Source organism: Orcinus orca, chromosome 2 (assembly GCF_937001465.1).
Source record: "Orcinus orca chromosome 2, mOrcOrc1.1, whole genome shotgun sequence".
In the NCBI taxonomy this organism is placed as follows: Eukaryota; Metazoa; Chordata; class Mammalia; order Artiodactyla; family Delphinidae; genus Orcinus; species Orcinus orca.
This window is the reverse complement of record NC_064560.1, coordinates 108,759,699-108,774,505: the sequence shown is the minus strand read 5'-3', so window position 1 is coordinate 108,774,505 and position 14,807 is coordinate 108,759,699. Positions and strand designations below refer to the sequence as shown.

Sequence of the window (14,807 nt, the reverse complement as noted above, 5' to 3'; positions counted from 1 at the left end):
TGAAAAATCATTGTTTTAAGTGGGAGATACAGGGCTTTTGCATCAGATAATCATGTCAGGGAATCCTTCTCACACTCGTGAAAATTTACAGTCCATATAATGAAGAAAGCAAGAGAGACAAGTTCCTCCAAAATGAACATTTCTCTGACAGTGTTGCAGAGCTCATAAATTAGGTCCTCAGAAAGCACCAAAGGGCAAACATCTCCTGAAGTTTCCCTTTCAGTAAAGTTCTCACTTGCTGTATAAATGACTCAAACTCTGTTTTCCCCCAGAGAATGAAAGCATTCCAAAGAAGGGTGAAGTTCATGAAAGTATTGGCTGAAATTCTATTTACTTAGGATTTTTTTCCCCTAAACTGTCTTCCTAACATCTCACATGAACCCTTTTCCGGGCAGAAAAGGGACAGTGTTTCCGGCTCTGCTTAAATCCCCACTGCACTCCCTCCAAACAGGCCAGCCCTTTGCCCATGCTCTATAGCTGTCATTTCTTTTTCTTCCTGGAACTTAGCTCTTCAAACACCAGCTGGTCCTCGCCAAACAATTTATTAGGAGGGAAAAAGCGACACATAACTCCCTTCGTGGAATATGAATTATACATTTTGGCAGGCATGATACACAATGCTTTACTACAGAATACAAGTAACAAATGCTAAAACAGAAGAGTGCCTGATTTTTCCAAGCTCTGTAATGAAGGGCAGTCTGTTACAATGTTGGCATGCAGAAAGGTATTATCGGTTGAGGCGACTTTGGCATTCACAGCCCCATGCCACCACAAACACAGCAAAGCACAGTTAGGCCCACGTTAGCTTACATGCAATCTATAAAGAAAAGAGACGGTAGGAGAAAGAGTCATTTTTTCAGTCTTAAGGCGCTCTATATTCAAACCTTAAAACGACCTGTCAGAAAATAGATGGAAACCATGACGTCATGTTTAGACAAATACAATTTTGACTTTGATATGAGCATTGGGCTTGAAACCTGGAGATCTGGCTTCAGGCCCAAGGTCTGCCTCTGATATCTCATATGCCCACAGCTGAGCTATCTGACCTCTAGCCACTTGATTAGTCAGTTACAGACCCAGGCGAGAACCCAGGTCTTCAAATTCCTAGCGCTCTGTCTACTGCACCAAAAGGTTTACACATAGTTAACCACAGGCTGCCTCCAGGTTGGGAAAAAGGCATAGCACTAGAGCACCAGTTAGGGTAAAAGAGTACCCTGCCAACAGTAGAGAAAGGGAGAAAGTACATGAAATTTTGATGTCAAGCCCAAGTTTCATCCCTTATTAACTGTGTGACCTATAAGATACTCAACCCCTGAAGCGGTATCTTTATTAGAATCTAGGGGAATGATACCAGTGAATCACACTGGTTGATACCATTATGAAAGCTCAGGCAGCTGTACCAGGCTGTACTGGAAGGTCTCCAATATTAGTGAGTACTCTAAAATTTTACAATTTATGATAGAAACTAAACTTACTAAAACATTTTGCCGGGGTGACTAGAAATTGAGAATTAGGAACAAGGTGCATTTTGTTTGGCCTGCATAATGTCTAAAAAGAATCCGTATGAATTTATGGACAACGTGTTGTTCACCTTCACCAGCGCCCCAAACATTCCATAATGCCTTGTACAGCCCAGATCACACAACCAATATTTCCTGCCTGGCCCTGGAGCCATTTGCATTTATGAACCCTGCTCATTCAAACAATAACTTTCCATCAAGTAGGTGTGCAAAAAATGCAATATGTATTTTGTTGATTAAAGAGGAAATGTCAGTTCCTAGGTATATCACTAGGATACTACTCAGAAGCAGTAGAGTCACTTCATGGTTTAATTAATTTTCCTAACAATAAAACATGTGCTCAATGCAACAAAAATGAAACATGTAATGGGTTTGCTTGTCAGCCCAAGCAAAATTACATCCTCAGTCTGCTTTTCTTTGGGCAGAAGACATATGTATTGAAGAAATGTAATCAATGCAGTAATATTTGGAGAAAGCATAACAGGGTTTAATTGTAGATTTCTGGGCATGCCCTGAATACTAAAGCAGCTATGGCAGCAAAGTTAACCCAGGACTCAATGTGTCTAAAACATTTTCATGACATTAAATTTGAAACAAGCTGTATGCATGCATGATATGCATGAAACTTACATATCAATGTTTATGAAATAATTGAAACATATTTGACAGGTTTAAATATGAGCATTTAGGTCATTTCCTCCCAATAGTTACTATCACTTAGATCCTCTTCTTCTGATACTTCTTTTTAATGTTTTTGCATGAAAAAGCAAAACTCTAACCCACTGAACTCAAAGGTGTAACACAAGAAAATTGAGTGGTGTAAATTTATCATTTCAATATTTCATCCCCAAAGCCATGGGTTTAGATATAAGTGGCCAAGATTAGGATTATAGAGAGCAGCACCTCCAGTAATAACTTTTCTTGGATGCTCTTTTTTCCCCATAACATAAAGCAACTGTATACTATAAATGTGTTGATTCTTCTCATACAGAATTTTCTATCATTCCTTGCCTCTCTGTTGTAGAGTCTCAGAATGGGGTAATCTCCAAATCTGAATTGAAATAAACATTATTTGCCAGCAAGTTAAACAAGGTGGCCTCAAGAGTCCTGAAAGAATTAGTCTAGATGGAAAATCTTTACTTTTTTCCCTCCTCACTAAAAAAAATGGAGATAATCTTTTGGCTTTTTTCCTAATTGTAAAAGTATTGTATGGACACTATTACAACTTCAGATAACACAAAGAGCCATAAGGAAGAAAGCAAACATGATCCATAATTGTATCACCAAGAGAGAACAACTGTATGTATATGTTCTCAAGAACTTGATGTGGAGGTAGGTAGGTAGATATGGATATAGATGTATAGTGTTTTATACGTATACATACATAGATACATATATACTTTTTTAAAAAAATGGATAATGTTATGCATGAAATTTCATAAACTCCTTTTTCACTTAAATATATCGTGGACATCTTCCAATGTCAAAAAACACATAATCACTTCTAAGACTGGATAGTATCTCACTCCATCTATATATCATAGTACTTAACAAAATCCCTGTGGCTGGGTATTTGAGCAATTTCTAATTTTCTATTATCATAATCGATGCCACAATATGTATGTATGTATACAAACACACACACGTACACACACACATACATTTGTCCATTTATTTTTCTTAAGGACAATTCCTAGAAGTAAGAATCATTGGGTCAAAACTGTGCACATACATAATTTTGAAATATATTGCTAGTTCACCGTCTAGAAAGTTTCTACCAACTTACACTCCCAACAACAGTATATAGGAATTCATATTTCTCCACATTCCTTCCATGTAATGACAGTTATGTCACCTACTTAGTCAACCACATGTGGCTGGATAAAATCTTGAGAAATTAACTTCGGTTCCCCACCCCTTGCAATTACCACGGCCACCACAGGTGACCCTCTCTGTTTACTCAGAAACATACCTTGCCTCGGGGGATCTGACAGGGCCAAATACAGAGAAAACAAAAGAGTCAAGATTGACTCTTGACATAGCAGCATTGTCATCCTGAATTCCAGCAATCTGGAATTCCACTCATTGGGCTTTTTGAGAGGGAAGAGAAAAGTTTCTTCAAGTGTCAAAAAACTAATCCTTAAAGGAATCAGGGCATAAACTGTTGCCCTAAGCAACAGACTAGAAAAAAATGACTCCTTTTCTCCATTTCCCATCCAGCCTAGAGGAGAGGGACTTTGAAGAGGTTAGATGCTCGTGAATCACTAAAAGAAGCCTGGGTGCTGACCCACACCCTGGACTGGGAGTGGATAATGGAATTCTCAGATAAGTTTTTGGGAATCTGAGTATGGACGCGTTGCCACTGACGCATGGTGACATGGAGGGTAGTAGAAGAAAGAGAGGTAACCACGTGAGAGCACGTCTCAGACACAGAGAGGTAAGGAAGAGCCCCTGAACTTCCATGTTTCCTCAGGAGGATGCGGAAGTCAGCCAACAGGGACAGCCAGCAACCCAGAGACCAGAGACCAGACAGGGACACAGAAATGGGAAGTGCCAGAGGCCACAGGATAGACGCTGAGGATCAGGGACAGGTAAGGCAATTGCACATCCTAGACGTGAACTAAATTTACCCAGAGTGCCTAACTTAATTGTTCTGTCATCAGGCAGAAAAGGGGTTCAAGTTCAGTTTTAGAAAATTTAATGAGTTTCTCTTCTTGCACAGCTCAGTGTATTCCAGGCTGTGAAGTCAGACAAGCTAGAAATGACAGAGCCTCCTTCTGCATCTCTTCGCATCAAGTCGAATTCCAAGTCCTATCCATTCCACCTCCGAAACAGCTATCAATTTCATTCCACTTTTTCCTTGCCCGTTCTTACCACCTCGCTGCCTTAGTTCAGCCCTCATCATCCCTAAACTTGAGTATTGTATTCCAACAGCTTCCTCATCCATCTCCCCATCCCATTCATTTTCTGTCAAACATACTCCATCTATCCTGCCACTACAGTGTTATTTCTAAAGTGCAAAATTGGATTTGTCTCTTTTCTGCTTAGAAGTCCTCTCCATCCATCCAGTACCTTCAGGATAAACTATATTCACTTTGGCTTATCACTCAATCTATCACCACTTCATCTCTGAAAAATTATCCCCGCCCATAACTCTGTAGTACACTCCAGCTACAACTTGACAGGTTGCTCCTGGAATATAACATATCTTTCACATCTGTATGCCTTTGTGTGTGCTGTCCCATCAACCTGCAATATTGCTATTCAATGTAATCAACAGAGGAAGAGGATCCATAAAATTTGTAATGGGAGTCAGCATGTTGTTTTCAGTATCTTAAGAAGGTTAATGAAAAGTGTAGAATTTTCTATGATAAGAACGTAGAGACTCCCTAAGTTTTTAAAGTTTTATTTTCCTTTCAGCTACCTTACATCAACCTGGTGTAAAAAACTGCTATATCACACTGGTTAGAAGCTGTGACTGAAGATGATGTGTGTCTTTGCCAAATAAAAATTAGGAAATCTAATTAACTGTGACTGATATAATTTTATTATTATTATTGATATGATTTTAATAATAGACTCCGTAGGGTCTATTGGGGAAATATTTTTAAAAATTAGTCCTTTTTGGTGGAAAGATTGAGAACAATGGCTGAAGAAAGAGGGCGAGAGGAAGGGAGGGAGTGGAAAGAGAGGAGGGAAGGCAAGAAGGATGCTCACTGAATAGCCATAAAGCTTTATGTTCTTACATTAATCCCCCAAATAAAATAATTTACAAGGTAGGTATTTGTGTGTTTTTCCATTTTACAAATGAGGAAACCAAACAAAGAGTGGTTGAATAGCATCTCAAAAGTCACTTAGCCAGCCAGGAGCATGAAGACAAGATTCCAACTTGGCTCCAGTTAACACAGAGCCTGTACTCTTCCTCTTACACCTGCTCTCTCTCCCTGAAATCCATTCTGCTCTAGTTGCTAACCTGGTGTCTGACCTCAAGTGAAGCAGCCATGTGCCTCAACGACTGCACTTTTTTATATTAGCTATTTAAGGAGAGTAAGAATACACCCAAGGTGTGTTTAGAGAGACACGTGACAAGTGAGTGGGTGCACAGGCTCTGGGGCCACGCTGCCTAGATTCAACCCCAGCTGAACCACTGACTGGCTGTGAAACTTTGGGCACATTACTTACCCTATGTGTGTCTCAACTTCCTAATCTGTAAATCAAGGATAATGATAACACCTTCCACTGGGTTGCTTTGAGAATGAAACAAGAGAATACATGTCTACTGCTTACCATAGGGTCCCAGGCACTATCTCAAAGCATATATCAATAGGCTCGTTAGAATCTTGATCTGTTTACATCTATCCTCCTTCAGCAAGAGTTAAATTCCCCCCAAAACAAAAAGTCATTTAAAGAAAAAGATTTTCTTGAGGTAAAAATTTTAATTACTATTAATTATTAAATAAATTGTTAATATTTTCCCAATAGACCCTATGGACTCTCTTGTTAAACTTATAGAAATAATAATAATAAAATTATGTCAGTAATCATGAGATTTCCCAACTCATATGCAGTCTCCAGTCATAGCTTCTAACCAGCATGATACAGCCATTTTCTACAGTGAGTAAGGCAATGTAAAACGGTTGGGAGATTTCATCTATAAGTATCAAGTGGGGTGCTGACAGTTAAGGCTTCCTTTCTTTTCAAAGTTCAGGAACAAAAGTTAAACGATGGAGGCACGTGAAGGAAGCCCATCGTGCCCCACTGCTGTGCTGAGGTGGCTGTGTTAGCCCCTCGAGACTGTAGCAAAAGCGGCAAAGCAGTTGGCCTCTAAGCCATTTGGCCAGACCCAGAGTGGGCTGAGTTTAGAGAAGCTCCTACCAGCGCCAGCAAGCAAAAATTGTTATAAGGCAGCACTTTTTGAAGTTCTGGGGAAATAATTAGGCAGACTTTTAAAATGTTCTTCTTCAAAGGGGATTTTCCTCTTTCTCAACTATCAGATTTTCCTTTCCCCTCCCCCTCCCTCTGTTCCTTTCCTCCTTCCTCTAGCACTTACCTGAGTTCTTCTCTGACCTCCACAGCTGTGTTCCCTGCTATGATGAACACGTCATGCATGTCATCAGTCAGCATGTTGCAGGCATAGCCAATATTGATGGCAGTTTCTGATACATAATAAAGCCGACTTCAGTTAGAACATTACTCAATAACATAAGTACCTTTTCATAAAAGTTTTGAGGCCCTTGCTCTATTTCCTTATAGCCTACAGGCCTCCTTAACTTCAAAGAGAGCATGATCGGTGACGAAATACAAGAAGCCCAGGGAGAAATTCAAAGATTTGTTAAATCCATGGAGAAATAGCAACATCTGTGAATCCTCAGCATTCTCATCTAGTTTTTAAAAAAACTTTTTGATTCCCAAAATGAGTACTCATGAAAATATCCCAAGAGCTTGTGATCAGTAAAATGTATACATGTAAAAAATTTTACCAGAAGTCTCAAATACTGCCTTTAGAGAGCTGAAATACTAAACTTAGCTATTATTCAATCTGATATAATAGACAAATTGAAAAAAAATCTCACAAAAAGTTCAGTTGAACAGCAAAAATGATCTTACAAAAGTTTTTAGTTCTTCCACATGCAACATTGCCATATTTCCATTAAGTGAATAGAAATTTGGAATTTGGCTATCACCTCAAAAAAAACCAGGACTGCTGCTACTAGATAACTAGAGTATTACATGATATTGACTGGACCTTCCTCTAATTTTGTAGAAATGGAGCCTAGGATAGTTAAGTACCCCATTTCATCTGCAATATAATCATCTGATTCTAATTTTACTGAGTCGTTAGATTTCAGCGAATTCTACAGAATCATTAGGTTTGTCCTAAGTCAAGGAAGACAATTGATAAAACCTCACAATGTCCTTTGTAGAAACCACAGAAATGAAAGCTAAACAGTAAACTTGTGGATATTCATAACTAATTGAACAGCTGTACCTACTGATCAACATCAAACTCTAGGAAGTCTAATAACACAACACAGAGCTCGACTCTCTATGGTTTATCTTTTGTAATCAGTGATTTGAGTAAACATATAGAGAACTGACTTATCATATCTGCAAATACTCCAATGTTCTAAAAAAGTTAGATAGAATCTTAAAAACATGTGTGCCACTTAACTGAATATTTCTGGTCCACTGATGGCCCAGCAGAAAATCATTTTTGTTTTAACCACTGCTAGCAATAGATCCAAAATGTATTGATCCCCTTTTCTTTCTTAGGAAACACAGTATTCTGAACATAATGACTCTTTCTCTGATGACTTGGCATATTGTCATGCCTGAAAGTGGGTCAGCTCTCCTTGTACAACTGCATGGGCAGTCCTGGAATCAGCCAGGTTGCACTGGTACAGCTGTGGTAGTTGTTAAAATACCAAAACATTTCCATACCAGCTGATAAACAGCTGCTTCCTTGAGACTCTCCAAAGCCTACCCCCCCTCTAAGATTCCCAAACCTTCCTACCATGAAGAAACTAAAGAAGTAATGCTGAGGTCTCCAATGTCCTGCTTCAGAGCTGTGCCACTCCCTCTCCTAACCAGGAGCAGTGCACATACAAACCAATAGTTCAACATTTTTAATACCATTGTTGCCTACGGGTATAACTATTATTTTTAAGAGGCAATTGAGCTGAAACTCAACTGGCCGCAGGGTATACTATAGAAGGTATTTTGTTAGTTTGATAGTAAATTCTTGCAATATATGAGCTTTCCTTTTTGTATTTCAATGTATTTCCTTTCCTATGTGGAGGACCAGGCAAATGTCTCCTTAATTAAGCTTTCTGGTTAATTAAAATTTTACCACAGAAATTATTGCCCCCTTGTCAAAACATCATCATCTATTTTCAAATTACCTTGTTTGTCTCCTGTTAGGACCCAGATCTTAATATTGGCTAGTGATAAGCTTGTAACCGTTTCAATAACACCCTCTTGTAACTTATCTTCTACAGCAGTTGCACCTAGTAGCTTCATTAAAAAAGAATATCTCACGTTAATGCATGCAAAAAATACCCATAACATCCACAGCTTTCAATCACAGAGTTTAGACGTCAAGGGACATGAATTGAAGATGGAGCGTATGATGCACTGATATAACAAGCATCCTATTATGTACAGAGGTGGGCTGGGAAGGACCCTAGAAGGAGGTTCCCTAATCAAGGCAACTGATGGGCATTCCAATTAGTGCAGAGATCCTGGGAGTTAGAATTTACATGAGGGATCTGATACGCTCAGATAACATATTAGGATAATATGATAATACGGACTTCTAAGGACTTAAGAATCCCCCAGTTATATTAACATGGAAGGGTACAAAGGAGAGCCCTCATCTCAGAGTCAGGATCACAAAAAAACTAGAGCCATTCTCTTAAATTAACAAACCATCAGATGCCATAAACTAAAAAGTGAAGGTTCTTGTGCAACATTTCATCCAAAGATGAGCAAGGTGTGCTCCCTAATATTGCCTCACAATAGCTAAGCATTCTGGCCACTAGGGCCTCAGGGAAGAGTGGTTTCTAGAATATATCACACTCTGGACAGTACAGATATCATCAGAATCTCATGGGTCTAGGACGGTTTACAGCTACAGCCCCACTCTTCATGGCAAGTTTCCCTGCTCTAAAAAGGTGGGTTATAAAGCATGGACGAAAAAAAAAAACACACATAACATCAAACAAAACATGACATACCAGAGGCTGACAAAGAATAGGGAGTCTACTACCTTCTACTCTTGGGGGACTTCCAATTGCACAAGCTACTGTTAATAGAAATAATCCTCTGGCCACATGTGGCAAGCTCAAAGTCAACATATAAAGCATGATTCATTGTTTGAAAGAGTAACATCTGCTGTGTGCAAGATGATTTAGCCAATGGATTATTCCCATGCGAGATCTCTAAACACATATTATCCCTTCTGTAAACACAAACCATCATGCTTCTAAACTCATACCATCAAATCCCTTTCGATTTCTTCATACAGCCCTGCTATCCGTTCATCCCTCTCATCTACGGCAGCGTTTGCATCTTCAAGCATCTTGTGCCACTCTTTGAAGTACTTGTCATCCAGATCTCTGTATGCGATGGCCAAGGTTCGAAGGCCTTCTCCTGCAAATTCCTGCCAGGGCAGACGGAGACTTAGGAACCATCCCAAAACAATAATCGTAGCAATAAAACAACAATGACAATAATAGGTAAGAAGTTTTGCACTCAAATTCATTTTATCTCAAGAGCACTACTTACTCATCCTGACCTCCAACTTTCTAATCCCCTTGGAAAGGGGAGATGATAGTTTTATTTTGTGTTTTTTTTGGTTGAAACATTCAAGGGACCTAGCATTCCCCCTTAAGACTGCTGAAATGCCCTCTGAAGGGTCCTAGTTGAGAGGTGATCAATGGTGCCCATGACTTGAGATAACAATTTGAAGCAACATATTCGTTTCTAACCTATCCCCTGCCTGAAGGAAGCACTGCTGGCAATGTGAGGGACCCAGCCTGTTTCAAGGCCTATGGCCCTTGGCTTTTAGGGGAGAAGAAAGAACCCTCAGAGGAGCCATAGCTCTCAAATCAAAGGTAGGAGGCTCTCTCAAGGGGCTGCAGCATGACATCTCACCAAAATCTTGTCACCTTCCTCCTAATAATACAGCCACATCTAAAATTAACTCTGTCCTACTTGAGTTTATGTTTGAAATTTTCCATAATAAAATACATTTATTCAATAATAGATGAATAAATAGATGTCAGGTGATAGAAATTTAAGGATATAAATTAAAGTTATAATAATAACTCTAGGGGAAAAGTGAGAGAGAAAGGCAGAAAAGTTTAATATAAATGCTCGCTTCTGGGAAGTAGTACTAGAAATGGAGGCTGACTTTTACTTTTCAGCCTAGAACTTCTGTAAATCTTTTTTTGCTATATTAAGGCCTAATTTTAATAATAAAACTGTTTGAAAGTTTAAAGAGACAGTCAAGTCCAGTTAGTTTTTTAAAAAATCATTATTTTTCTAGAAACTATTTTCTATGGAGTTAGTATTTAATAATAGGTCAAATTTATCAGAGGATGATACTCTTCATTTAGTGTCTCAGGAAGCCAACAATCTTAAATTATACCTCTAGTGCTTTATGCTTCTAACATGAAAATAAATAAATAAAAATAGGAGGCTGGTAGTTGCTAAGTGTTTCACACAGCTGCAATAGCTAGAAACATATGTTGAATGCTTGGGGAAATGCTAAAAACCTCCCACTTTGCCTAGGCCTCTGGTGGTCATTTTATGGGCTTCCACACTGAAAGCGTTTTCATAACCATTTCTGCTCCTTTGGGCACTGCCACAGAGCATGTCTTCTCTGTTGTGTTCTGGCTTATGAGACAGACACAGGTTTGCAATCAAGCATATATTAAACCATGACACACCCTAATTAGGTAAATGGAAAGAAAAGTCAGTGCATACTGCGGTGATGTGGTTTAGCCCAGAGAGACCATGAGAAAAATTATCCAAATTTATCTCGTAGTCAGTTGGTAGCACTTTGGATATTGCAATCACATTGTACAAGCCCTCCTCCAAGACCACCACTGGGTCCCCTACTGATCTGAAAATCTAGTTACTGCCTTTTATAAGGATCTTTTGTCCTCTTAATTTGCACAAACACTTCTTTGACTTTAACTTTTTTTTTTTCACATCTTTATTGGAGTATAATTGCTTTACAATGGTGTGTTAGTTTCTGCTGTATAACAAAGTGAATCAGCTATATGTATACATATATCCCCATATCTCCTCCCTCTTGCATCTCCCTTGCAACCCCACTGGGCATTACAGTGCCTTTCTCTTTGTTCTGCACAGCAGTGAATCAACTCTAAGATGACACTACAAAAGGGGACAGATGATTTAAGTTATTTAATTAGTGCACGAAACACAAGTTGAATTCTAAATGAACACTTGAACAAGGTCGTTTCCTATCATTAAACAATTCAAAAATCAATAATTAAATATAAATTTAAAACCGCAGAATTTAGAAGTCAAAATGAATAAAGTGAATGAAGCGAAAGCAAGTCAAATTGATACTACCTGGAAAATAAATCTTTTGCATAGAAATATAAAAAGATCAAATTTGGCTTCCCATACTTTAGCATGAAAATCCAGGGCCTTGGTGTTTGAGCAATGGCAAAATCAAATACTTATGATTCCAATGTTGTTTCCATAAAAAAAAAAAAAATTAAAAGACCATGCTAGCCTTCTGGAAAAGATTAAAAGAAAATCAAGAATGCTCTATTGGAAAGACAAAAACAATAGCTATGTTTGTAACCAATATTACCAGACCATCATTCTTTAAACTTAAAGTCAGCCAGAGTTTTTTTATTTGTTTGTTTGTTTGTTTAAAGATTCAGGGAATGCTTTATATTAAATATACGGCTTGGCAAAGAAAATGAATCCTCAATAGTTGTTTTCTTTCTTTTTTTGGAAGTTTAAAAAAATTTTTAATCTTTTTTTAACATCTTTATTGGAGTATAATTGCTTTACAAAGTTGTGTTAGTTTCTGCTGTATAACAAAGTGAATCAGCTATACGTATGCATATATCCCCACATCCCCTCCCTCTTGCATCTCCCTCCCACCCTCCCCATCCCACTCCTCAATAGTTTTTTAAAGGAGAGAAACCAAGGAGGAAATAAGAGTTTTGAGCAATTGCCCTTACATTTCATATTGGGTTAAACAGAACCTCAAACAGATAGAGAGAGCCTTGAATCTCAGATTTAAATCAAATAATGTTCATATTAATTCATAGACCCTTACTCTTTTGCAAAAAAAAAAAAGGTGTGCCAAAGACCATCCCTGCTCCCTTTACAAAGCTTTTGGAAAGAAACTATGCATAGTCTTAGGATATATGCATTTGGTAACTTCAACCTAGGGAACACTAGTGACTCATCATGATTTATGACCTGAATAAAAGAACCCTTAGAGGAGAAAGTTGGCTACAGAGATTATTTCCCCCTCACCATATAAACACGACCCTGAACTATCCCCTGGAGGTAACCATAAGAGATTCCATTAGTACCAGACACATCAGAACCCAAGGGAAAGCAACCCTCCTGTTCCTCTTCCCTAAACCAGTCCAGTCACCCAGTGAAACAGTCCCCAGCTGTAGGGAAGTTAGAGCAGGTTACCCTTGGGGTCTTGAGTCTTCTGGCCGGAGTTCAGGAGCCCACACTCAGTGGCTACTTCTCAGCTGCTGTGTGTTAATCCACCTGCGGTGAGACCCACCAGACTCTCAGCAGGGTAGGGGGTAAGTCCACGTGCCAGCTTCTAAACATTCACTGGCACAGTTTCCTGTGGAACCGTTCTTCACATGCTTTCTATTTCAGAAGTCAGATCATTTAACTGATATTTTAAAAATAAGACCTAACCATAGGAAGCAGCCAAAGGGCCACCGTGCTAACCTTATGACAGAGGCACTTACACTGAGATGGTCTGACGTCAAGGTCAGGAGGTCTTCGTTGGATGGATGAAGTCTTTCAAACAGAATAGTGTCTGCTCCTTTGGAATAAAGCTTTATCTGTCCTTCTGGGTTTCGAACTGAAAGAAAAGTTGGGAAAGTAGATTATATTCGGTGAAATCCATCAAAACTTGACTGTCCCTGGGCTCTAGCCAGGCAAGTTGGAAATGGGCATGTTTTAGCCACTAGTAAAGTATTCAGTGCCTTTGGTTAAAAGGTCATTACCCAAGTCACTTGGCTTTACTCCTGTTTTATTAACTTAGAAATATTCTATCTACAGGAAAAAGTGTTTTCATTCTGATGTGTACAGCCTTGTTATTTTCCTTGACTACTATTTCTGAAGGGCTGATACATTTAAATTAAGCCTTTTTTATTGAGCAGAACTGAGAGCTTTTTTTTGCCTGTCTCCTAATGTGAAATTCCAGACTGACTGTAGGAATCAGCTATCAGTGTCATGCCAAATGATCTCCATATGGAACTCTAGCCATTCAAAGCCATGGTTTATGCATTAGTTCGCAGTCCTTGCTGACATATTTCTTCACCCCCTTTACTCCTTGGAAAAGCCCTTTCATTCTTGGGTCACAATCCTGGCTACAAGCACACTTCACAGGGGGCTTTCAAAATTAAAGTTTCTGTCTTCCTCCCACAGGAAGTCTGTATTAGTAGGGCTGTGTTTTTAACCTGCCCCCCAGGTTTGGGAATGACAGCCTTGACTAGGCTCCAATCCCTCATCTCCAATCCTTGTGCCCACCCCTGGCTGTTGCACATGTTGCTGTCAGACAAATCTTTCTTTAAGCTAATCTTTCCTTAAGCCTACCTTTGCAGGCTTGGTCTTACAGCTTGGCAGACACCAGACACCTAATTATTTATTGAATGAATGAATGACATAGTAATGTATTTCTCCCCTACTATTCCTGAAGGGCTGATACAATCTAGGACAACTGCCTGTGTCACAACTTCATGGTCTGAACACTGACCCTCACAAGCTTCACTGAGTCAAAGACTATTACATGCTTCCCACTCAATTATACCTTTTCTCTAAAAATAGAATGCCTCAAAACAGATGAACATAAATATTGACTACTATTAGTTTAAGAGGATACAAAGTTTAGAGCTTGATTTAAAAGAATATAAATACCATAGTACAATAAATTACTTTTCCCTCTAATCTTTTCTTTAATTGAAGTATAGTTGACATACAACATTATGTGTTACAGGTGTACAAAACAGTGATTCACAATTTTTAAAGGATATACTCCATTTATAGTTATTATACAATATTGGCTATATTCCCTGTGCTGTACAATATATGCTTGTAGCTTATTTTATACATAATAGTTTGTGTCTCTTAATCCCTACCCTTAAATTTCCCCTCCCCCCTTCCCTCTCCCCACTGGTAACCACTAGTTTATTCTCTATATCTGTGAGTCTGCTTCTTTTTTGTTATATTCACTAGTTTGTTGTATTTTTAAGATTCCACATATGAGTGATATCACATAGTATTTGTTTTTCTCTGTCTGACTTATTTCACTTAGCATAGTACCTTCTAAGTGCATCCATGTGGTTGCAAATGGCAAAATTTAATTCTTTTTTATGGCTGAGCAGTATTCCATTGTATATACCACAAGATATATACCACATCTTCTTTACCCATTCATTTGTTGAGGGACACTTAGGTTGCTTCCTCTAATCTTTTGTTTTTTTAACATCTTTACTGGAGTATAATTGCTTTACAACGGTGTGTTAGTTTCTGCTTTAT

At 38.7% G+C, this 14,807-nt stretch overlaps 1 protein-coding gene across 5 annotated transcripts in view; it reads right to left on the bottom strand.

Annotated features, from left to right (window-relative positions):
* ATP8B4 (ATPase phospholipid transporting 8B4 (putative)) overlaps positions 1-14,807 on the bottom strand; it is a 258,608-nt gene that overhangs the window by 55,411 nt on the left and 188,390 nt on the right. For 4 of the 5 annotated variants that reach the window (XM_049706046.1, XM_049706044.1, XM_033408447.2 and 1 more), the window contains 4 exons: positions 13,013-13,128; positions 9,517-9,681; positions 8,423-8,534; positions 6,571-6,676 (listed from right to left, as the gene is read on the bottom strand). In XM_049706046.1, coding sequence (XP_049562003.1) covers positions 6,571-6,676; positions 8,423-8,534; positions 9,517-9,681; positions 13,013-13,128 — 499 coding nt within the window. The remainder of the gene's footprint in view (positions 1-6,570; positions 6,677-8,422; positions 8,535-9,516; positions 9,682-13,012; positions 13,129-14,807) is intronic. The other variant, XM_049706047.1, reaches the window with a different exon arrangement.